Source organism: Vulpes vulpes, unplaced genomic scaffold (genome assembly GCF_048418805.1).
Source record: "Vulpes vulpes isolate BD-2025 unplaced genomic scaffold, VulVul3 u000000663, whole genome shotgun sequence".
Taxonomy (NCBI): Eukaryota; Metazoa; Chordata; class Mammalia; order Carnivora; family Canidae; genus Vulpes; species Vulpes vulpes.
Genome location: NW_027325794.1, coordinates 285764 through 311196, shown reverse-complemented (window position 1 = coordinate 311196; position 25433 = coordinate 285764). Strand labels below are relative to the sequence as shown.

The 25433-nt window shown below is 51.9% G+C and overlaps 2 protein-coding genes and 1 long non-coding RNA gene across 3 annotated transcripts in view; 1 reads left to right on the top strand and 2 right to left on the bottom strand.

Moving 5' to 3' along the window:
• Positions 1 to 3187, bottom strand: part of LOC140597419 (small G protein signaling modulator 1-like) — a 54382-nt gene extending 51195 nt beyond the window's left edge. The window contains exon 1 of the mRNA XM_072745689.1: positions 2535 to 3187. Coding sequence (XP_072601790.1) covers positions 2535 to 2598 — 64 coding nt within the window. The 5' untranslated portion in view covers positions 2599 to 3187. The remainder of the gene's footprint in view (positions 1 to 2534) is intronic.
• Positions 1 to 24985, bottom strand: part of LOC140597410 (piwi-like protein 1) — a 130872-nt gene extending 105887 nt beyond the window's left edge. The window contains exons 1-3 of the mRNA XM_072745669.1: positions 24938 to 24985; positions 24016 to 24410; positions 23868 to 23911 (exon numbers count right to left, since the gene is read on the bottom strand). Of these exons, the coding sequence (XP_072601770.1) occupies positions 23868 to 23911; positions 24016 to 24410; positions 24938 to 24985 (487 nt within the window). The remainder of the gene's footprint in view (positions 1 to 23867; positions 23912 to 24015; positions 24411 to 24937) is intronic.
• On the top strand, positions 15130 to 17847 carry LOC140597421 (uncharacterized). Its single transcript, XR_011999246.1, has 2 exons — positions 15130 to 16644; positions 17493 to 17847. It is a non-coding gene; the product is annotated as an uncharacterized lncRNA (long non-coding RNA).
• Positions 24986 to 25433: the final 448 nt, after the last annotated feature.

The window sequence follows — 25433 nt, the reverse complement described above, 5'->3', positions numbered from 1 at the left end:
AAGTGACATAAACGTCACTACTGTGATTCTAGTAACAGCTAGCGTTACAGATCTCATTCTCCCTCTGCCACAGCCAAGGAAGAAAGGACAACCATCCCCATTTTTCAGATGTGAAAACTGAGGCTCTAAGAAGCAAACCGAATTGCCCAGGGCCACCTGGAAAAAAGTGACCAAGTTGGGATTCAAAACTGGGCCTGAGGGGGATCCCTGGGTGGCTCAGTGGTTTCGCGCCTGCCTTTGGCCCAGGGCACGATCCTGGAGTCCTGGGGTCAAGTCCCGCATCGGGCTCCCGGCATAGAGCCTGCTTCTCCCTCTGCCTGTGTCTCTGCCTCTCTCTCTCTCTCTATGTCTATCATAAACAAATAAAAATAAATCTTTAAAAAAAAAAAACCAGACCTGAGCCCATGGTGTGCTCACAACACCTGTGTCTCCATGAAGGATTTGAAGAGAGGCTTCACTCATCATTTCCCGTGTCTATGTCTGCCCTGGGTGGTAGTCTGGGCTCTACCTCTAACTTGCTGTGTGACCTCAAGCAAATCACTTTCCATTTCTGGGACTTAGTGTTCCCTGCTGGGAGACAGTCCCTGTGGAGGCCACTCTGATGACCCCAATCTTATTTCTGGTACTTTCAGCAGGCCTCTATTAGTGTTTTCCTACCTTCTATCTCACACAGTGAGACCAGTGTGTAGTTTTAGCTTACTCAATCCTGGTGGAAAAAGCCCACGAAGTGAGTGTGCTAGTCGCCGTCACTCCAAAGAAGGAGAACGCCAACAGTCCAAGGGTTAAGAGCCCGGCCAAGGTCATGTTGTGTGCAAGGACAAATACTGAGAAGTTCTGGTTTAATTTCTTGTCTTGGGTTGTTGTTGTTGTTGTTAGCAATTACTTGGCTTTTATTTTTTTAATTAATTTTTTAAAATAGGCTCCACATCCACCATGGAGCTTGAGCTCATAACCCTGAGATCAAGAGTTGTGGGCTCTACCAACTGTGCCAGCCAGGTGCCCCAGTAATTGCTTGGCTTTGAATGAATGTCCACTTATTGCCTAATTTGCTTATGGGCTTAAAATAGTCTGGATAAGCATCTATTAAACACCTTCATTTTTGCTTACACACACAACACTTTTCATCCATTTATACTTCAAGAAGTTAAGTAACTATCCAGGTATTGGCAGCTTGGTTGACTCTTTCTGACAATGAATCCTAAGGAACGGTGGATCAGAGACCCCTCAGGGAGACCCTGTAGGCCTTACTCAGTGCCATCACATTTCTTCCCTCATCCCAAACTGTGGCTGGAGTTAGAGGATTATTGTGATTTTTATCACTTTCTATTCCTCTAAGTCTTTAATGGGTAGGTATCGTAGCACATTTTGAAATGGGCATGCCGATTATTTTCTTTGCAAATAAAGATGTCCGGGAGAAAAAAATATAGGTAAATACATTCCCATATTTACATTTGTGTGTATGTGTCCTTTCATATACATACACGTTCATGTAATTATGTGCATACAGACTCCTCTATATATACATAAATATGCAAGTATATAAATATACATATATATGTAGCTTAAACAGATCTCACTTCAAAAAACATAAAATTTTGCCAAGGTCACCCAACACACAAGTGGCAGAGAAGGGATGTGAACCCAGGTCGGCCTGGCTGCAAAGGGCCCAAACTGACGTCAGCAGGCTCCCAGGTCATGACGTGTGTTCCCACAGGTGGTACGCCCAGCCATCTGGATGAAGCCGAGGGCCCAGTCAGGTCTCCTCGCTCGGGCCTCTCTATGAGACCAAGGCCACGAGAGGGGGATTACAGCACGTCCTTCACCCCAACACATGCCAGTCATGAAATAATAAAGGTTTTTAGGGAGAAAGAAACTCCCCCACTTATACGTACACACTGATACGTAGAAACAGAATCCTGACTCCGGGGACACGCAAAACCTGCGTCTGTAGCCTGTAACCGAGGTGGAAGTATAGTAACAACCTGGCAGCATGGTTATTTCTGGAGCCTTGCAAGCAAAGCTGATTCAAGGAGAGACGTCTGAGTCATGCTCTGAGCCCTGGGCCTGCCTCCTGCGCTGAGCCAGCTGGACATGATCCCTCAGGACGGTGTGATGGTTCCTCACTCCCTGAATTTTTAAAGCCCATCCATCCCCTCCCATTATTTAGCAACAGCCATAGGCAGGGCGGGGGAAGGGGCACGGAGCCATTCCTCAGATGGAGCCATTCCTCAGAAGCGAGACCCACATCACTAGGGGTGTGGGTTGGTGGCTGTGAACTGAGAGGGGAAAGCAGGCCCTCCGGCATCAACAGTGATTAACCCTTCGTAGGTTGCACGGGGGCCATTCTTAATGTCTTCTGGAGACATTGTTGTATTTCCAAATTCCCTAATGGGGCCCCTTGGAAATCTGAAAATAACGTTGGAGTTACAAAGCAAAAAAGCAGTTAAGAACCCTTGCTTGCACAAAGATGCCACTCCCCCAGGTCAGCCCACAGAGAAAGAAGCCACTTTCAAGGCCACAGGCCACGGGCTCACCACAGAAGGAGATGATGTGGCTGCTGTCCTCGTGGACAAACTTCCGTGTGACGGCCTCCTCCATGATCTGCTTCACCTGGAAGGCAGAGGCAGCTGGACGGGAGACCCAAATGCGACCCGGGTGTGGTCACCCCAAAGGGCTGTGTCGCTCCTCCTGGGCTTCTCAGGCCGTCCACAGTGTTTTGATAACTGCTTTCCTTTCATACCCTCCTCACCCCGTCTTCTGTTAAGTCTGAGGCCTGTGGCCTAGAAGAGCTCCACACTTCACATTCTCCTGAAGCATTTTTTCGGGTGCTTGCTCTGCACTTTTCAGATGTCACACGAAATGTCATCTCCCTCCTTGACCCCATTATCTGAGACAGCCCTCCCCGTGACTCCATCCATTCCTCTTTACAGTTCCTTCAGGGTACTTACACTATTCCTGTCCTGTTTCTTTGCGTACCGTCTCCCTCCTCTGGGATATAAATGCTCTGAGGGCAGGGCCTCATCTGCCTCAGAGCCTGCAAACTGTGGCCTCCCTGATGTTAGGGGCTGAACTGTATCCCTGCCCCCCACTCATACGCTGAAACCTTAACCCCGAGTACCTTAGGATGTCATCTATTTGTCGACAAGGTCTTCAAGAGCTAATTATGTTAAAATGAGGTCATTAGGGTGGGCGCTCACCTGGTAGGACTGGTGTCCTTATAAAAGGAAGTCTGAGCACAGAGCACTACAGAGGGAAGAGTCCGCCATCCTGGGAGAAGAGGGCCATGTACGAGAACACCCAGAACAGAGCTTTCCCTCACAGACGTCGGAAGGAGTCAATTCTGCCAACACCATGATACTGGACTTGCAGCCTCCAGAAGTGTGAGAACGTAAATATCTGGCATTCAGGTCCCCCCGGGTGTGGTAGCTTGTCATGGCAGCCGGGGCAGACAGACACACCCACCGTCAGCATCCTCACCATCACGCTCCACGTCCTCATCCCCCCAGCGGAGCACTTCTCTGCCAGAGGAGGAATGAGTGAACGAGTGAATGAGTTCTAGGCTTACCTGTATTAACTCACTGTACCCTCTCCTCAGCCCTGTGCGGGGTGGGCCTATTTTTATGAGAATGAAGATCAGAGAGCCTAAGCAGCCAGCCCACGGTCACACAGTGTACAGGAGGCAGGAGCAGAAACCCAGGCTCTTGATGCTACTCTAGAAGCTTCAGCCAATGGCTTGTCTCTGAAAATAATAATGCTGCTCTAGCTTACACACACTTGCACAGCACTGTGGTAAGCACACATGGTATTATGGAGTCACATGCTGAAGCCCTATTCTCCCCCTCCTGGTGTGATGGTATTTGGAGGTGGGGCCTCGGGGGGGGGGGGGTAATCAGGGTTACACAAAGTCCTGAAGGCAAGGGCCTCAGGATGGGCCTAGTGTCCTTAAAAGAAGAGGAAGAAATCAGAGCAAAGTGAGACGGTGGTTGCCTGCAAGCCAGGAAGAGAACCCTCGCCGGGAGCTGAATCTGCTAGCACCTTGACCTCGGACTTCTCAGCTGGCAAACTGCAAGAAATAAAGGTCTGTTTAGGCCACTCTATCTGTGGTGTTCTGCTACGCCAGTCTGAGCAGAGGCACGCGGCAAGCCCCACATAATACCCACAGCATGGTTCCCAGGTGGCCCCTACCACCCACTTCATTCACAAGAAAATTATGAAATGCAGAGGTATCGGTTACTACCTAGCCAAGGTCAGAACATCCAAGGTCATCCTGCTGAGGTTTCTACGCTGGGCAATCTGACTCCAAGGGGAGCCTCTGCCCACTCCACTCCACTCCAGAAACAGGGGTCAGATGCACTTACTGGGGTCACCGCCCTTCCGTAACACAACAGAGGAAACAACCCCTTCCTCTTACTCTCCCTCTCTCCAGAAGGCCGGGAGGACCCCCTAACCACTGTCTGTGGTTCATAGCAACACTGGTGCTCTTATTTCCCAGCTCAGCTCAAGCCGGGGTGGAGTCTGGGGGCTTCGGCCTCTCTCTGCTACATGATGGCCTGGCCCAGCAAAACTAAGATTCAGAAGTCCGCTGTTGGCAAAAACCATGGGTAGAGTTCTTGGGAGGGGGGGGTTCCTGTGTGCTTGAGGGAGAGCAAAAGGGCTTTCCAGGTTGGGGCACGGAGTCCAGGGAAGGCTACTGGCCCCTCCTTGGCCCCTTGGAGAAGAGCTGATCACATGGTAGGTATCACAGTGTGCCCCACAGAACCCTTCAGGACTGGAGGCTGCTTAGGGGGGTGCTGGAGAACCCTTAGAGGGGTTGCCAGTCCCTTAGAGGACAGGGGACTACTTCAGCCACAGGGAGAGCCTGCCCCAAGGTCTCACTGCTTCCCAGGGTGGCCCTCACCCAGAGACTGGAGCAGGCGGGCCCTGAAGATTTGGCATCCTCGCCCCAGCTTGGGACAGCTTTGAAGGGCCACAAAGCTCCCTGGGAACTCGCCGTGGCGCTTCCATGAAAGCCCCGTGGCCCATCTTCTCCTTTGGCCCTCTCCTGCTTGCTTCACTCTGCTCCCCGGGTGTCAATCCCAAAGGCATACCCAAATAAGCCTGCATGCTGACCTCCATCTCCACAATGGCCTCCACTCAGGTACCGCCAAGCCAAAGCATGCACACATGTGAGCAACAGTCAACAGGGAGACGTCGTCGTAAACAGTTCAAATGCTCATGAATGCAGTTCGGCAGGAGGCCCTCGCACTGAGGGCACAGAGCAGCAGGGATGGAGTCAAACAGTCCTGCCCAGGACGACCTTTCACTCCAATGAGCCAAAAGGTAGGACAAGCACAGGGCAAATGTGACATTGCCCAGCAGGGCCAGCAGCACCAGCACCAGGTGGGACCTGGTAGAGACACAAATGCTTGGCCTCCGACCCATGGAATCAGCAACTCCAGGATGTTTATCAAGCTCTCCAAGGAAATCGCACGCAAGCTCAGATGGCAGCAGGAGGTGCGAGAGGATAGAAAACAGGAAGCTGTCCCAAAATCCTTAGGAAGAGATTCAGCAGTCACGGCTCCTGTCTGGGACCTTCCCCACACAGCCAGCCCCTTCTGGCCACCTCTCCTGGGCCCCATGTCAGACCAGGGGAGGTAACAGTTGCGGCTTCCTCACTATTACCACCACAGGGTGCTGCATCCTTGGCGCACCCCACCCTGCCTTGGTCAGTAGTGCCTTTATTAAATTCACCTTACTGTACTCCCTTTGGGGGAATCCTCTGTTTCCTATCGTTACCCAGACTGGACACACGCGCTGTCTCAAGTCCAAACTCTGCAGAGTGGAGAAGGTTGTCCGTTTATCGCTGTGGACTCTGAAACTCAGGAAGGGCAATCCCCAGGGAAGGCTGGCTCCAGGACTCTTGTCCTGGGGATGGATCTGGGGTGGGGTGGGTGGTGGAGGTGCAAATGCAGCACCCGTGGGTAGTGGGTAGTGCTCAGCCTGGGGAGGGGCCCTGACAAGTGAGGTGCCCCCCACTTCTGCTGGCTCCCAGCTGTGGGCTAGAACCCGTCTCCAGAAGTTAGTAACAGGCTGCCAGCCTGAGGCCAGAAGAGGAAATTAAAAAGGCAGCGGGGTGGGGCGGAAGTCTCCCTGGGAAGGACGCTGAGAGCCTCCCAGGAGAGAGCAAGGGCTGCAGGAAGAGGCTGTGACCCACACCCTCGAGGGCGGGCCCCATCCCCAGGGAACTGGCCAGACCTGGGGGGGTGAGGGAGAGGGCCACAGAAGGCCTCTGAAATTCAGTTCAACCACCTTTCCCTTCTCAGGCGCCAGGCATGAGCTTGGACTCGGTCGGCTGTGAAAGCTGACAGATGTGAGGGACCTCGGGGTGGTCTGGGCATGGTGGCAGTGGCAGGTGGCCTCCCGGCCCCTCCCCAGCCTCTGTGATTTCTCTAATCTTCAGCCCTGGGATCATGTGTGATTCAGGCAGCACAGAGGCAGTGGCTGTGGTAGCTGGGACTCGAGGCCCACAGACCTCCATCTGCATCCCGGCTCAACCCCTCGTGTCCAGGGCGACGGTTAAATGGGCTGCTGTTTGCAAAAGGGCAGGCCTGGCTAGGACATAGTAGAAGTTTCATGATGCTAAAGCTTGCTGCCATTTTTTATTTTTTGAGCACTCACTGTGTTCCTGGAACTGTATATAGCGTGACAACCCAAATGAAGTGGATTACTGAATTATTCCCTTTTCCCAGATGGGGAAACTGAGGCAGGGAGCTGTTCGATAACCACCCCAGGTCATGCAGAGGAGGCACGATCAGACCCAGGGCCTTTATTCTAACAAATACTTTGTCTCATAGCAGAAGTTGGAGGCCATTTTGAACAAAATGCTTTTGTTATTGCCCAGCTTAGAGTGAGAGAGTATGTTTACTGAGCACCTACTATGTGCCGGGGTCTCTGTACAGAATACCTTGTTTAATCCTCACAGGAACATCATCATCCCCATTTTAAAGCTGCATAAACTGAGGTTCACAAGAGTTTATGCAATTTGCCCTAAGGTTACAAAACCAGGAAAGGGCATGGTCAGGACCTCTTGAACTTAGGTCTCACAGTCAGCAATGCCTCCAGCCCTGCCCAGAAAGGGGTCAGGCCCTCTAAAATCCCAAAGTGCTGAGAAACCTATGAGAAAGGGATTCCTAGGTCTCGCCCAACATGGAGACCAAAGAAGCACTAACTGCAAGTCAGGAGTCCTGAGTCACCCGGACCGGACTCTGCCACCCATGTCCTGTGGGGGCCTCTTCAGGGCAGGGAGACCTCAAAGGTCACAGTGGTCAGGAAGCTTTCATCCCTGTCTAGCACCCATTCTAAGGAGTCCTCCAACATCTGCTTGCATTCCCCCAGTGATGGGGAGCTCACTTCCTTCAGAACCAGCTTGTTAGCTCTAACGACAGGATGTTAGGAGGCAGTGGAGAGGCTAGGAGCCAGAATGTGGAGTCACTGACCTGACATCGAATCCTTGACCACTCATGATGCTGGACAAGCTTCCTCACTTGTCAAATAGGGTGGATGATCATAGTGTCCCTGCCTCATTGGGTAACGGGAGCCTTGCAAGAGCCCTGTGGAGACAGTGCCTGGCACATGGTAGGAATTCTACAAACAGGAGCCAGTCTTAGAGGATAGGGACTGCCTAGTTCAGGGCCGGCCCACAGTAGATATTCATGAGTGTGAGCTATGGGGCCCTTCAGCTCGATGCACTTACCCCAGCTTCCCATCCAGGGGCTATTTAGGACCTCACTGGCCTCTGGGGCAGTGGCCTGGCCCCACCCCTGCTCGTGGGATCTCAGACCATCAACCCCTGTCAGCCCCACCCTGCAAATTCAGGAACCAGCCCCGCCCTCCCACCCTCCACCTGCAAATATTTCAATAGCACACAGGAGAAGTAATCAATCTCAGGAGGAAGGCAGGCAGGGAAACCGAGGCCAATCCGAAAAGCAGGAAGACGGGACTCGTGGGGGCTCCCCGGCCTGCCGTGCCTTCTCCCCACCCCATTCCTGCCACCTGCCCACTGATACCCAGATAGCCTCACGCGGCCCACCTGGAACCCTGCTAGGTTCCAGATCAACTCACTACTCCCGGCTGCCTCTCCACACAGTGCCGTGCTCACCGCTTTTATGCCTGGATCGGAATAATACAGCCCAGCGTGCAAGGCTCCCATAAGGATTATGGAAAGTATCAGCAGAGGGCCTCTAACAGGACCCAGCATAATACAGCTGGCATCCTATAAAGGGAGGCACCTTAGTAAAGCCAGTAAGAATAGGAGATCAGGAGTCACCAGGCTCAGGTCAAATTCCAATTCTGCCATTGGCTGGATGACCTCAGGCCTCAGTTTCCTTATCTGTGAAATGGAGATGATATACCACCTGTCAGGGCTGCTATGTGCAGATTTCATGAAAAAAGCATGCACAGCGCTCAGAATGGGAGCAGGAGCTCAGAACCACACAGTGTAAAAGCTTCATGCATGTCACTCTCTACCCCCTTCTGCTGCTGTATACTTTTGCTTAGAATTTATCACGGCCTGACTTTCACTATACACCTGCACGCTTATGTGTGTACTGTCCATCTCTAGGACAGCGCTGGGAAAACAGGAGGTGCTCAATCTATGTTGGGTGATCGATCACTATGATTATATTAGTAACACACGCCAGCAGCTCATGCTCATCAGGTTTGGTTCCAGTGTCTTTAAGGCCCTCTGGCACCTGATCTCATTTGCTCTGTGTTCAAGGCCAGGGTGGGTAAACGTTTTCTGTGAAGGGTCAGAGAGCAAACACTTCAGGTTTTACAGCAGGACCGCCAGATAAAAACACAGGCTGCCCAGTGAAATCTAAACTTCAAATACATATGGAATTTCTTTTAGTCTAAGTATGTACCAGATACTGTGCAGGCTTATACTAAAAGATTCTCTGGTTTTTCTGAAATTCAAATTTCAGCAGGCGATCTGAATTTTTATTTGCTAAATCTGTCAAACCTATTTTCAGGCCACATACCGTCTATGTCCCATCCTCTCTCGTTTTCACACCCCTTTTTAGGATGTAAAAACCATTCTTGGCTTAAGGGCAGTGCACACACAGGCTGGATTTGGCCACAGGGACCCCTGGCATAAAGCACCCAGCACTGTGCCTGTGGCTCACATTAGGCCAAAATAAAAACCAGCCGAAATAAAAAAAAAAAAAAAAAAAAAAAACCAGCCGAGCTGCCACCTGCTCCTCCAAGTCCTGCTGCCTCGGTGCTGGCTCAGAGCACAGCTCACCCCAGCTGGGGTCCTGGGTGGTTGGCGCCTGGCAGTGCAGCTGGGTGAGTAATGCTGAGCCAGCAGGAGCTAATGAGATGGAGGCCCCCTGCCTCTCCCGGCCGCGAGAAACTCACAGTGGAAAGGCCGGTTCATTTAGGGTGTCTGGACCGCCTTCAGGGTGACTTAAAAATAGCTCGCAGCATCTGGGCAAAGTGAGGAGGAGAGGGGAATGAGCAGAGGTCAGCTCTGCCTCCCGGGTGGGCCTCCTGGATGCTGAGCGCGAGATGCACATGCCCTAGCAGGCCAGCATGTCCAGCCCCGCCTCGGACCGCGGGCCCTCAGACCCAGCCGTGGGTGTGCCTTTGCCCACATATGCCTTCTGCCAAGGGTCCCTCCCGACATGCTGCAGCTAGCTAAGTGCAACTCAGGCTTCAGCCCAGGTGTCACCTCCTTCTGGGAGCCTTCCTGGACTCTCCATACCCAAGCAGGGATAAATGTACCTCTTCCATGTTCTGCCAACACCTGCCTTCCCAGCACTTCCCTTCACAAGAACCACAGCTGTCCCTCATTCACTTAACATTTATGGAGCACCTCCTAGGAGTTTGGTACAAGATGACGAGCAGATAGAATCCCTGCCCTTTGGACATGGCAGTCTACAGAGACAGATACTAACCAAGTACAACAAATGGGTACATGACAACAAAAAAGTAGGCCAGTTCCCTGCAGCAAAAGAATTTAGTTCTTGGAGAATAACAAAGGAACTTGAGCTGATGAGGTAGGTCTAGCGGTCAGGGAGGGCTTCCTGGAGGAGGTGATGCTCAAGATCTAAGGTGCAAACAGAACTGAACTCTCTGGTTTCTCCAACTCTAAACCAGAGGAGGAAAATGCTGCCCCTGCAATTGCCCCCCCCCCCCCCCCCAGCCACCCTAGAGCTCAAAGGAAGGAACAGATGGAAGGACAATGTGGCAGGGAAAGGCACGACATGGAAATAGCTGGCGGCTTTTTATTTTTTAATTTCTTATGGGGGAGGGGGCGCACAGGAGGTGAGTTGGGAAGGCCTGGAACAGGGCTGCGAGCTGTGACTGCTTCTACCATGGGGCCCTACCTTCCTTTCCTGCCACATCCTGTCCCCTCCCCGCCCCTTCCCACGCCCAGCTCGGTCACTTGTGCCATTCCTTCTGTAGGATTCCCACCCCTGCCTTTGCTTTGTGCTTTGTGCAGTCCCCTGCACCTGATATCCTCACCCACTCCGACCTCCATCTCCAGCTCTGGCAAAACCACTGCATCTTCTGGGACTCACTAAGGTGTCCTCTGCCCTCCTTCCCGAGCCACCCCCACCCCCCACCCCCTAGGCAAAGTTGATGGGACCTCCTCCACTTCCAAGCTCCAATGGTCAGCTATGAGCACTGGGCTCTAGAGTCAAACTTCCAGAATTCAAACCCCAGCTCTTGCACAGAATCTTGGGCAAATCTTTCCCATCAGTAAAATGGGTATCTGTATTTGCCTCACAGGCATAAGATAATACATCAAAAGCATTTAACACAGTGGTAGCCGCACAGTAAGTGCTTTACACACTTATTTATGAGGTGTTCGCTGAGCCTGGCACCATGCTTGGGGCATTATTTTATTGAATCCTCAGGGTAATTAGGTGAGATGGGTGTGGGTGCATATTTTTACAGATGAGGAAACTGAGTCTTGGTGAGGTCAAATACTTGCCCAAGAGCACATGGCTTTTTTTGTTTGTTTGTTTTGTTTTTTTTTTTTTTGCACATGGCTTTTTTTTTTTAAGTTTATTTTTTTATTTTATTTTTTAAAGATTTTATTTTATTTATTCATAGAGACAGAGAGAGAGAGAGAGAGTGAGGCAGAGACACAGGCAGAGGGAGAAGCAGGCACCACACAGAGAGCCTGATGTGGGACTCGATCCCAGGTCTCCAGGATCATGCCCTGGGCTGCAGGCGGCGCTAAACCGCTGCGCCACCGGGGCTGCCCGTGCACATGGCTTTTGAATGGCAGAGTGGGGACTCGAACCCACGACCATCTGCCCTGCACTGAGCCTGGCACACAGTAGGTCCATTTATTCATTCAATACGTACTGGTGCATCCCACAAGCTACGTGGGTGCTTCACATCCATGAGCCCCAAAGATTCATAACAAGCATGCCATGTGGGTGCCATTGCTACTACTCTATTTTCCCAATGAGGCAGCTGAGCTAGGAGGGATGGAGACCATCTGGTCCGTGAAGAGGCTGGGATCTGAATCATCTCCAGCTTCGGAGTCCCAGGTGGCCAACTCCCTGCTCCTGAAGTCCTGGCCCTGCAGCACCAGCCAGGTCCACCTCTGCCCTGCCAAACCTTTTCACCACTGACCTCCCCAGGTGTGCCCAGTACCACCCAGCTCCCTCTCCCCTCTGCACATAGGTCTCCAATGGAGAATCATGGTAGCAAGAGGGAAACCTTCAACCTGAAACACGTATTACTGAAACCAAAGAATCTGAAAAGGCTACATGCTGTCCAAATGCAGCTGCAGGACATTCTGGAAAGAGCAACACCATGGAGACGGCAAAAAGATCAGTGGTTGCCAGGGGTTGGGGGCAGAAAGGGATGAACAGCAGAGCGCAGAGGATTTTTAGGGCAGATAAAGAGATGTATAGGAAATCTCAGTACTTTCTGTTCAGTTTCATTGTGAACCTAAACGTGCTATAAAAAATAAAGTCTATTATTAAAAAAGAAGAAAGTAAAAAAGGAAATATCTTGTCTGTGCTCTGCTGCTACTGTAGGATGTCAGCAGGGATCCCAACGCTCCAGCACATAGGCAAAGGGCCTCCTTCCAGATGGGTTCCTCCCTGCCCTCAGCCCATCGCAGCCTGCACAGGGCTGGGGCCTTCTCAGAGAAGGGGTCTGAAGGCGTCTGGCACACAGCGAGAGCCCAGTAGCCGCTGGTGAACGGATCAAAGCTTCCTCTCCTGGACTCTTGCTCTCTCTCATACACGGTTCCAGAACAGCCCTGCCCCACCCTCCCACCCACACACTTCCACCCTGCCCTCCACATCCACACAGATGGATAATGAAAGCAGAGACACAGGACGGTCCTTCTGCAGCCCCATCTGTGCCTGTGGGAGAGAGCGGGGGGGCGGGGACATAGGTGATGAAGCCATGGCACCTGGATCTTCAGAGTCCTAGTGCTAGCAAAGTCTTCCCTCTTAGCACCTGCCCTAAACATGGCTGTGGGCCTTACAAGGGAAGCAAAAGCCTGTTTCTCAGTGGGCTGCTGCTAGGACAGCCCCAGTTAACCCTTTTCTGGGATGCTATAAATAGGCACCACGCATCGTTCCCTCAGAGTATAGGGACTGGCCAACCTGCCCTGACCTGGAAGCGGGCGTTCTGGGCGCTGAGATTGGGTTTCCCTCACACAGGTGCCCTGCACAGGTGCTCAGACACCCCCTGACGAGAAGGTCACGCAAGTGCCTGGTTCTGGGGCATTCACCTGGGGGCATTTTGGCAAAAAGGTCCCCCCAGCTACACCTCCCGCACACAGCCACTCAGGGAGATGATGGAACTGTGAAGACAGTCAATCCCCCGCCCCTCCATTCCCGGAGAAAACAGCCTGCGTGTCTCACATTCCCAGCCCACGCCCTGGAGACCGGCCAGCCCTCTCCTGGGTGCTCTGCTGCTGTGTGAGGCGGCTCCCCTGGCAACACGCCCCACTTCCTCAGACCCACGGGCCTCGTGGATCAGGAAGGCACGCACAGACGCTGGAGCGGCCTCAATTCTCTCTGGGGGTCTGGGCAGCTACAGGAGATAAGAACACGAATTCCAGATGGTTGCTTCAAACAGCACAGGGTGAGCCAGAAAACACATTAGCCACCTCTAGCCTACACTGGGAGGAAAAGCAGCCAAGCATCACATCCAAGGGCTGGGTGAGTACCCTGGCTCTGCTCCCTCACCAGCTGTGTGGCCTTGGGTAAGTCACTTCACTTCCTTCGTGCTTCAATTTACTCCCCTCTATAAAAAGGGATAATAAATAGGACCTACCCCTCTGAGCTGTTTTAAGACTGAAATATGTTCATGGATGTAGAGCACTTAGCACAATGTCTAGGACACAACAGAACTTTCTGGAAAATGCTCTGTGCCTAAAATGTCCAAAACGGGATCCCTAGCCACATGCGGCTACTTGAAACTTGGGACAACTGAGCAACAGGATTTTTTTATTTGAGTTTTACTTCCTTTAAATATAAACATGTAACACTAGTGGCTCCAATTGGATGGTGCAGGTCTGGAACACAGTAGGTGCCCGGTAAATGCTAATTATGATTGTTGTTAGGGGTGGTTGTTTTTGGAGGGCTCACTGGGTTACAAACTAGGGAGCATTTCATTTCTGAGCAAGCCGAGATCGGGGAAACTGTATTCATCTTCAAATTCCAGCATCTTGCTGAGCGGTTCCGAACCGCATTTGGGTTTTGGGGTTGTGGACCTCAGAGACGTACTGAGGATACTCTCTCCCTACAACAAGTACAAAGTGTCTGCATAACTTCAGGGTTGCCCAGGCCCCTAGATCCCACAGACACCTAGCACCCAGGAGGTCACTTCCGCACCGCGGGGCTGAGCTCCAGATGCTGGGGCCCTCACCCTGCCCAGGCAGGCATCTGTGTCTTGTCTGCCTAGTTCGTTCCCATGTCCCTGCCTGGTCATGTCACCTGGACTTCCTCTGGGTCCCCTCCCTCCCTCTCACTGGGCTGACCCCACAGCATCCCTCCAGCTTGACAGATCTAAGCGATGAGTCCCAGAGTGATTGGCGCAAAAGCCATATGTGACTGGGGCGGAGGTCCAATGAAACCTAATCCTGAATCTTCCAGGAGAACCACAGCAGGGGGGTTGGGGGGGGAAGGCGAAGCTCTCTGTCTGCTGATGCCAAGCTGGCAGGTTGTAACCTGAGAGCTGGGCAACATTCTCCCTCCCCACAGAGACCAACAAAGCAGAAAGCTAGCACAGAGAAAATCAGTGCAGAGACCAGAAAACACAGAGGGTCCTGATGACATCATTGGAACCCCTGGATAGAGCTGTACCTGAAGCTGGCCTCACTCCAAACTTCCCAAACCCCTGAAACCATAACGTCGATTTCTTAAGGCTCTCTTTCCCTCTTGGCTTGATCTTCATATATTTATTCATTGTTTGAGCTGGTTTTGTTAGCAAGTTATCATCCAAGTTGAAATGGGTGGAGCCGGCTAAAATACCGCGCCGTGCTACGTCTCAGTTGTGTGACCTTGGTCCAGTTTCTTAACCTCTCTGAGCTTCAGTTTCTCTCATCAGTAAAGAAGAGTCGCTATTTGTACCTGCTCTATAGGAAGCTCGCTTTGAGCACTAAATGAGATCAAACAAAGCAAGTTAGAGCAGCATTTAATAAATGGTGGTTGTAAAGATGTCTAGTTCTCAAAAAGAAGGAAACAAATGCATGATAGTTGCTATAATTCTAATTAAATGTAATTTACTAAATAATAAAAATTAAATAATAAAAATTAAAAATAATAAAAATTAAAAATTAAAGAAGAATCCAGTCAAGGTCCCAGGTATCATCAAGTCTCAAGTCTTGAGGCTTCCGTTCTCTGATTTTTAAGTAGGAGACTCACTGCCAAAGGAACGGTTATTGTCCTTTACAAAACTGAGTTCTTTCAAGTTTATCCAATGAAAAAGCACAAGAATCTATTTATTTCTTGTCTTCCTCTACTACTCAAGGAAAAGTACACTGCCTCCCCCTGGCCTTCAGCACTTAGCTGCTCATCCAGGGCCTCGCGGTGGCTAAGTGACAAGACCCGCAAGCTCACAAGGGCGTCAGAATTTCTTCAGCTGAGGGATTATTGCCAAGAGGCCAATGAATAAGCAGACCCAGAGGGAAGATCCAACTGCCCACCTCAGGATGTTGAGGCAGCCAGGCAAGACTCAGCCTTCCCCACCCCCGCTCAAGGGCTCGTTCCTTTGGACCCCAACAAATACCCTCTTCCCAGTCTGCGGCACTGCTCCTGTGGCAGCAGCACCCCCAGCCTGGGGCTTACCCAAAGAGAGCAAGATCCTACACTGAGAACATCTACAAGTTCATGTGACTGACCAGACAGGGCAGCACAATGTCCTTCTGCGACTGATTTCTATCTTGCTCTTAAATGGGTAAGCCAAGCACTCTGCCTGGTCCCTTCATAAATACTGGTGAATACCTGGCAGTGATAGCATCGCAGCAGTGCTGCGCGGTACAGGATACCCTCGCCACCTGATGCACGAGGACACCAAAGCTGGAAAGGTCCAAGCATCCACTAAATGGCAGGACTCAAACTTGGAACACAAGGCTGTCCGATTCCAAAGCCTGGACCTTTTGCCAACTCCACGTGCTCAGAGGAGCTCATCACCATATGTGATAGGTCATTGGTTTCAGCTCCGGAGTGATGCGGAGCCCGGTTCCAGAGCCAGAATCCAAGCTGTACCACTGACACTGTCGGTGACCTTTGGTGACTTATTTGCCATCTCCGTGTGTCACTATCCTTACCTTTAAGGGACAGTGTTTTATCCACTTTGTGTGGCTTCATGACAATTAAATGAGGCCATCACCATAAGATGCTCAGTAAATACTGTTTAAGAAATAAAAAAATCTTTATCCTGTTAGAATGCCTTTAGTTGAGCCTTTGCTTTTCCTGACCAGAACGAAGATTCCCAGATGGTCTTATCAGTGACCGAGTTTTAATAGGTCTTAAATACAGACTTGGCAAATTCCTTGTTGAGAAAATGCGAGAGACCTGGCTCTCGGGGAGGGATGCTGGCCAAATCTGATGGTTTGAGGTTCTTAGAATCCTGGAGCTGTCCAACTGCGTCCACTTGGAAAGCAGAATGGCATAGGCAGAAGGAAACTGCGGGCGGCCACAGGTGGTTAGGGGCAGCGCTGGGACAAGGTCTTTGGTGTCCTCACTTCCCATCCTGGGGTCTGCAGCCAGCAAGTGGGGTGCACAAATGCCATTTCCTACCTGCCGACCAGCAACAAATGCTACACTACCATTTCCCGGAGCCCTTCAAGAGGTTACTGCAGGGAAGACCCAGCCAGACTGCACAGGAGACATAACCCAGCCGGAAAGCTAGGCCCCACCTGCCACCCTCCTCACATCAAACCAGGGTGCTAAAGCCCACCAGGCCCTGTGCTAGCAAAAGCTCCTGGAAGCCGCATTGCCAGAGACCTGAAAAAAGCATCAAAACACACCGCACGGATGTGGCTGCATTATTCACGAGGAGAATTTCTGCCAGCTTAAGCCTGAAAACACGACACACGTGAACTGATCTGAGTCAACCCTATAAGCATCAGAGAACCCCAAAATATCCACACCCAGTATTCCTGCATCTACTTGACTGGCAAGTATTTCTGGAACCCCTATTTGGCCAGTGGGGGAGTGGGGCAGAGTAAGGCGCTGTGGTTTCTAGCCTAAGAATTGAAAGCTCAGAAGAGAACAGCGAAGTTTCTTCTCTTGCCTAAAGACTCTGTGCCCCCGATTTGTGCCCTGCATTTATTGCTCGGCTGTGGCCAGAGCAGTCCGCAACATGGATGAATTCATGCTTCTCCCCTTGTTCAAAATTCTCCCACGGGTCCCGTCTCATTTCCGGGGGGGCCACAAGACCCTGCAGGAATGGCCTCCTGCTCCCTCTCTGACCTGTCTCCTCCTCCCTTCTGTTCACTCCACTCCAGGCTCCTTGACCTCTTTGCTATTCATCGTTCCTGACTCAGGGCCTTTGCCTATGCTGTTCCCTCTGGCAGGAACACCTTTCCTGCAGAGGTCAGCAGGGTTCCCTCCTTCCCTTTAGGTCTCTGCTCAAATGTCATAGTATCAGAGGCCATGCCTGACCACCTCCTCTGGAAAGCACTGCCCATTCCGCTCCACTCACTTTCTTTTTCTTTTCGTTCTTTTCTTTTAAGATTTCTATTTATTTATTCAGGAGAGACACACAGAGAGAGGCAGAGACATAGGCAGGGGGAGAAGCAGGCTCCCTGCGGGAAGCCTGATACAGGACTTGATCCCAGAACCCGCAATCACGATCTGAGCCAAAGGCAGATGCTCAAACACTGAGCTACCCAGATACTCTCCACCCACTTTCTAGCTTTATTTTCCTCACAGCATTTGTGACTTCTAACACAGGCATACTTTGCTTTCTTGTACTTTGCAGACACTACTTTTGTTTTTCTTTTCTTTTTTTTCTTTTTACAGATTGAAGGTTTGTGGCCATCTTGCATCAAGCAAGTCTGTATCAGCACCATTTTCCCAATAGCATTTGCTCACTTCCTGACTCTGTGTCACACTTTGGTAATTCTAACAATATTGCAAAACTTCTCATTATTATTATGTTTGTCATAGTGATCTGTGATCAGTGATTATGAAAACTCATGATGGTCAGCATTTTTTTTAACAGTAAAATGGTTTTTTTTGGAAGCCTTCACCTCCCACTCCCCTTAAAACATGTATACAATATGTACAATAAAATAAAAATAAAATTAATTGTAATATGTGACATAACACAGTATTTCTAGATTAAGATGATTATATTAAAAATATAATAATTATATTATTTTTTTAGACATAATTCTTTCACACACTTAATAGACTACACTATAGTGTAAACACAACTTTTACATGCACTGGGAAACCAAAAAATTCCTTCGATTTGACTTATCACAATATTTGCTTTCTTCTGGTGGCTTGGAACTGAACCCACGATATCTCCAAGGGGTGCCTGCATATATTTATTGTTTATCTATCTGTCCCCCAACTAGATCCTATGCTTCATGAGAGCATGTGAGCAGGGATGTCGCTTTGCACCTTTTCTACAGTTCCTAGAGCTGTACCTGGTACATAGTTGATGTTCAATAAATATTCCTGGAAGAAAGGAGGCAGCAAAAAACGTCAGGAATGGAAGGAGGGAGAGGAGGTGGGATAGAGAGGAAGGAAAGAAGAAAGGAAGGAAAGGAAGGAAGGAGGCAGGAAAGAAAGGAGGAAGCTTTCTTCTAAAAGTGGCAAAAAGCTCCATCTTGGACCTGTTACCAGCTGATACTTTCTGAAGTCCAAGTCCAAGCAAGACCCTCCTTGCTCATAAATTTTCTACAGCTCCCTGTCATCTAATGGAGCAAAGCCCCAAGCAGGGTGCATCTAGCGGGCCTTTGCTGCCCCATCTCTTCCCCTACATACGCCTGACCTCAAGCCATGTCTCCGGGGACTCTGCTGGACCTCTGTGAGGCCACCCTTCAGAGCTGACAAAGCAGGATTTGAATCCTGGCTTCTCCACAGACTGGCTGTGTGACCTTAAAGTGAGCTGCTTAACCCCTCTGTGCCTCCAGCTCCTCCTTTATGGAGCGAAGGAGACAAGTATCCTCCCTCCTTGGGCCGTCATGAAGAAGTGAAGGAGTTTTCCAGCACAGAGGTTTCTCCGTCTCAACCACAGTGCCAGTCTGGGCTGACACTTCTTGGTGGGGGGGGGGGGGGGGGGGGAGGGGGGCTGTCCTCTGCATCGCAGGAGGTTGAGCAGCATCTCTGGACTCTACCCACTAGATGTCAGTCACACCCTCGTTTTTGACGAGAAATGGCTCCAGACATTACCAAATGTCCCCTGGGCTAGGGCTGCCAGATTTAGCACTAGGCACTTTACTTCTGTTTATCTGGAATTCGAATTTAACTCGATGACCTATACGTTGTCCAGCAACCTCACCTGGGGGGCAAAACTGTTGCCCCTCTTTTATTGAGAAGAAGTAGATCCAAGTGGAAGCACCACAGGGATCTCAGTAGAAACATCAGTTGATTCTCTCACTTCCTCCAATCTTCTTAGGATGTGAAACCCTCCTCCACCATCCCGTCACACCCCTACCCTGTCCCAAGGCTGGAAGGCACAGCTCCCCAAACGCGCCCAGCTCAGCCGCTGTGGCAAGGGCTCCCCATGGCAGCTCTCATACCAGCTCCAGTTTGCAGAGGTCCACAAGAGCCTCCTCTCCAGCACTGGCCTCATCCCCCTGCCTCCTTCCCCCGGGGGTCTGTCCTCCTGCCCTCAAGCACCTGCTTTTGTCTCTTCCAATTAAGAGGCCTCCCAGGCCTAGCCCAAGGCAAGAAAACAAGGCAGTTAGTCACTTGGCTTCCGTTATCAACCTGGCTCAAGTGGCTGGCTCCTTTAATGGCAGTCGTCATGGCAACAAGAAGCCAGTCCCCGCAGCTGCCACTCTGGGAACCAAAACAAAATTAAGGGTTGGAGGCTGGGAGGAGAAAGGAGGGGAGGGCAAAGCGAGCCAGGGTGGAGCCAGAATAGAGCTGATTGGGTTTAACTGCAGGAAATCTCACCCAGGCCACCCTATCTCCTGGGCGACACTGGGGAGACAGAAAAAATAAGATGCCTGCCCAGAGGCAGCTCAGGCTAATGTGGTGGGTGTTTTCACATCGCTTATCCTGACAAGTGATCTTCATCCTCACTGGGAATAAACTGAAACTCAGACCCTTGTGAAGGTACAGACAGATGCCCCTCTAAGGCTGTGCAATTACAAGCCATCAAGTTTAGCTCCGCCCTCTTCCTCCACCTAGCTCCTGTCCTCCCCATCCGTTTTCCCTGTGCTTTTAGGATAGGACTTCCTGCTCTGCCCCTCTGCATTTGGCACCATGCTCCTTCCTCTCTGTCCTCCAGCCACTTCAGAGTCCTCTCATCACTCAAGTTCACGGTGCTCCCTCCAGCCACAAAGTCTTTGTATATGCAGTTCCCTCTGCCAGGAATGGTTCTCCTCTGTCTTCCCACCTCCTGCCTTCATCTTAAAGGTGTGCTCATCCTTCACGTATCTTCTTTTTTTTTTTTTTTAATTTTTATTTATTCATGATAATCACACACACACAGAGAGAGAGAGAGAGAGAGAGAGAGGCAGAGACATAGGCAGAGGGAGAAGCAGGCTCCATGCACCAGAAGCCCGACGTGGGATTCGATCCCGGGTCTCCAGAATCGCGCCCTGGGCCAAAGGCAGGCGCTAAACCACCGCGCCACCCAGGGATCCCCTTCACGTATCTTCTTAACATCACTTCCTCCAGGGCGCCTTCCTGGGCCACCTTGACCTTGTTGTATGTTCTTGTGGTGCCAAGTACCTCTCCTTCACACCTTGGCGCAAAGGCTGTCATAATCCTCTGAATTACACTCAGAATGTCTATCAGGATCTGTGTACCAAAATGGGAATGTCAGCCCTAAGAGGGCAGGACTTCTCTTATTCACTGCTGCATCCGCAGAGCCCAGTCCTGTGTCTGGCACACAGACACCCTTCAGTAAATAAACATGTCAGAATTTGAACCCAGCTCTGGGTGAGCCCAATGCTCCTTTCTTGACCTGCTTCATGGTTCTGAGTCGTACTGGCTCCCAGAGTCAGCACAGGACAGAGCTTCCAGCCCCATAGCCGCTGCTGGCTTTTCTGGCTTCTGTGGCTCAGCCCAAGCTTGCAAACCTTGTCTAAAGAAACTGACTGTTAAGCCACCCTTTCCAGGAAGAATGACGGGAGGTACCTTTGGATGAGGCTATGACAGGCAGGGATGTGACTTCTCTGAACCCAAAAGATGAGGAGAAGGAAGAGCAGACTTGACTCCCAGATTTCTACGCAAAGAGTTTGCCTCCACCATTCCATTGAAGACTGGCTCTCTGATACTGGGACAAGATGCTCTCCCAAGAGGTGGGCAGAGGAAGGCAAGGAGAGAGGAGGTCTGCTTCGGTGGGGCATGGACTCATCGCCACGCCCTTAGGGGCACCCATGCTGAACAAGGGGTTCATAGAAGACTTGAACTTGTCTTCCCTTGACTGCTTCTGTGCCCTTGAGAAATCACTTATCCCGTCTGGGCCATTTTTCACCTCTGTAAGATGGAAATCATTCCATCCACAGCTGAGACTGTGGTGCCGTGGAGACACGGATGAGCACGTTTAGGATATAGAGGTAAGAGCCTGGCTCTGATGTCAGACAGATCTGGGGGGTTAAGTCCCCGGCTTTGCACCTTCTTGGCTGTGTTCTCTTGAGCAATCCACACCTCGTCTCCAGGCTTGGTTTCCTTGTCCATGAAATGGGGGCAGCCTCAGTCACCTCATAAAGTCACCGTGTACACAGGATACGGCACAGAATAGTACCCACTCTATGGAAACTCTGATTACTGAAATGATGTGCCCTGAGAAATGCAGAATTTAGAATCAGCCACCAACTTGTGGCTATAAACCTGCCTTCTGACTGCAGATCCAGGGTCAAGGACCTTTGCCCAAACTTGCGAGGTTCTGTCCCTGACCCCTTCAGGCACCAAGCAGGATGCCAAGGGGTCCCTCTGATCAAGTGATGGCCTCAGCCTTAGGCCAGGCAGAAAGCTCATTCTAAGCCCCAAACTCGGCTGCTCCCAGGACAGAGGATGCAAGCTGACAACTCTGGTCACTGGAGGCAACGTGTCCTCCACAGCTTGCCGATATTCCAAACTAGACTGACATGGGTAGGACCTCCAGGAGCATTGCACCAATGCCTCTTTCTCCAGCTGTGGAAACTGAGTCCTTGAGAGAGGAAAGGACTTGTCCAGGGCACCAAGGGAGCTCCTGGCAGAACCAGGCCAAAGGCCCAGCTGAAGCCCTGCCCAGAAGCAGATACCGAGAGGCACTGCCCTCCCTGACGCCTTGCTCCCAGGCTCTTCTACCTGTAGACCCCTTCCATTGAACCAGCAAGCCATTTCCTGAGAAACAGCCATTCCAGGGATGCCTGGGTGGCTCAGTGGCTGAGTGTCTGCCTTTGGCTCAGGGCTTGATCCCGGGGTCCTGGGATCGAGTCCTGCGTCAGGCTCTGCACAGGGAGCCTGCTTCTCCCTCTGCCTGTGCCTCTGCTTCTCTCTGTGTGTCTCTCATGAATAATAACTAAACGCTTCAAAAGAAAAGAAAACACAGCCATTCCATGTGACAATCTCCGGGGAGTACAAATTACATCTAGGTTTAAACAATGAACAAAGAGACTACATACAGGCTTTTAACCTGAAGGCTTTTGAGAGAGTTTCTATAAGACACCCTCCACCAACTCGTCATCAGAAAATTGCAGGTGTGCAGGTTTTGTTGGAAAGATGGTCTATCTAGATAGAGCTTTCTTCAGGTCCCACAATGCCTCTAAGAGGGCCAAACTGAAAAGTTCTGGACCTTTCTGAGGAACTCCACATCCCTCATTACGGATCCTTATTCAGAAATGCCAGAATATACAACTAGCTCTAGAGCTGATTCTTTGAACAACACGAGACATGCCACACAGAGACCTACGCACAACATGCGCCCATGCTTTCTGAGGAGGGAGGGGCAGCCACAGGTCCCCTCTTCCAGGCTGTCTTTGATGGCTGACTGCCACCATGCAGGGAGGGGCTTCTGGGTGCTCAGTGCTGACACCAGGCTGACACCCTCCTCGTGTGTGCACACGCATGCGTACACACACACACACACACACACGCAATCAGGCCAGCCCCAAGGTCTACAGCCATCTGTGATCTCGGGCTGAGGACTCAAGGTACAGAGGTGATGCCGCTCAACAGCGATCGGGTCCCAGGTGAGGGATGTGAGGCAGCATAAGGAGGGCAGCACACACACATACAGTCACACATACCTGGTCGCAGCCTCACTCACGCACGCAGAGACTTACGCATCACACGGTCACACACCATACTCACAAAAACAGATCCACACACAGACACATGTACACGCAATACGGAGACACACTTGGTTACCTCCAGGCAGATGCACAGACAGCCTCAGACACACACTCACAGCACATGTCGGCGCCCACACAGGAGTGAGCGTGCTCCACACACAGTCCGGGCATCTACATGCTTCCCAGGAACCCACCACTGCAGGTTCGCCCCTCTCCGGGAAGTCGAGGGCTATTCGCTAAAGGCTAGACTGGGCTCCCAGCTGGCCCCAAGGAGAGTGAAGGGGGCGGAGGGGCAGGTGAACCCTGCCTGATTCGCACCCTACTGCGTGTCGGGGGTGGGGGGGTGGGCAGGGGTGGGCAGGGGTGGGCGAGGGGAACTCGCCTGCCAAGACGCCCTGGCACAGGCCCACAGATGGTGCAACCCAATGACCAGGGACTTTCGGGGAGGGAGTCCCCAAGCTCCTGGGGGCGGCTCTAAGGACTGAGACTTGTGGGGAAGGGGAGATGGGGGGTGTTACCCAAAGTGAACCGTTCCCTTTTCCCGAAGTCTGGTCCTCCTTCTGCAGCCCTACCCAGCCCCTCACCTCCCAGTAAGTCCAGTCAGCCCCCAGGTGCTTGCCTCCCCTTAATGAGACCCACCCACCTGCTCCTCCACAAGAGGGGGTCCTACCCAGACACGCCCGGGTGTGCCCCATCGGGGGCGGCCCTCCCGCTGCGTCCGCCCCTACACACAGCAGCCAAGCATCGACCCCGTACCTGAGGCCCCCACCCCCAACTCACCCGCCTCCAGTCCTACCAGGTGAGCCCCACAGCTCAGGTGGCCGCCCCGCTGCCACGGGCCCCCACCCCTTTGGAGACCCTTCCCCCGGGGGAGCTCCGGCGGCTCCCTCCGCAGGGTCGCGCCCCCGGCCACCCCACCCCCGGCACCTACCTCCTTCTTGACAGTGCGCAGCAGCCTCTGCCGCGTGTCCGCCTCTGTGGGACGAGACGGGGGGACGGCGGGTCAGCCGAGCGCTGGGGGCGGGGGCACGGGCCGCCCTCCCGCCGCCCCCGCGCCCCGCGCCCGCTCACCCGCTTACCCGCGGGGCCCGAGGCCATGGCCGCGCGCGCTGCGTTCCCGACCGGGCGGCGGCGGCGGCGGCGGCGGCGGCGGCGCTCGCTCGCGGGCTCGGCTGCAGCAGCCGCGGCGGGGCGGGGCCGAGGGCCCGGTGACGTCAGGGCCCCCCGCGCGGCCGCCCCGCCCCGCCCCGCCCCGCCCCGCCCCTCCCGAGCCGCCGCCGCGCGGCCGGGCGCCCAGCGGGAGGGTCCTCCGGGCCGCGCGCACGCCCCAGGCCTCGCCCGGCCCCGCCCCGCCCCCGCGGGCAGCCCCGCCCACCACGCGCGGCGCCGCAGTCCCACCCCCTGCGGGGCGGGGCGGGGCGGGGCGGGGCGGGGCGGGGCTGCGTCCCTTCCTGGACGTCCGCTCGGTGCCAGGCTGGAGGCGGCCGCGGGAGCCGGTGGGACTGTTCCTGACGCTCTCTGGGCCTCAGTGTTCTCATCTCTAAAATGGACAGAATATGGGACGCCCGGGTTGCTCGGCGGTTTGGCACCTGCCTTCCGCTGGGGGCGTGACCCTGCGATATTACGAGATAGCTGCTCTATTATTATTAATCATTAGTATTATTGTTATTATTGAGAATCTTGTTCTTTGGCTTTCTGTTGACTCTCACTCGAGATTTATTCATTTGTTTGATAAGTATGATTTGAATAACTGCTTAGCAAGGCTTTATATTCAGACTCTCTAAATCTTTTGTTGGGGGTGTGCCTTTCTAGAGAACTCTGGACCCTGAATGTGAAGGTACGAAACCAGAAATCGGTTGTTTGGTTAAATTCTTTCTGTGGAATTTCTCTGTTCTTATCAATAGTTTAACTTCAACCCCCAGACCTACGTAAGAGATTTTCACGTTAGGCTCTTCAATCTCTTGTCCTTGAAATACCGAGTCTTTTGGCAGAGATTCTTACGTGTCCCAGAGTACCCAAAAGATGAGTGACTCCACTTTTTCCCCTCATTTTGGCCACTGAAGATTTGCTTAATGTCTTTCTCTGATTTATGTTTATCTCACGTTTGTACTAATAATGTTGGACCTAATGTTTATCCTTTCTTTCTTTCTTTACACATACACACACTCACGAGACTATTCTGGACTTTGGTGCAGGGGCCGTTTATGGGTGAGGCTTAGTCATACCAATTCCCTTTCATTCTTGATTTCTCTCCCTATTACTATCACTCATCTCCTGCCACTTTAGCTCAACTCCTAGACTTGCTCATGACTGAAATGAAAGCTGGAGTTTTTGAATAAAGAAAAGGAAATGCCAAAAGAAAGAAAGCTGATAAAATTAGAAAAGAGGAGAATCCCTCTGACCACTTAAACATATATTTGTATATATGTATATGTGTGTGTGTGTGTGTGTGCTTGGTATACATACCATATACATACCATATACATACATGGTATGT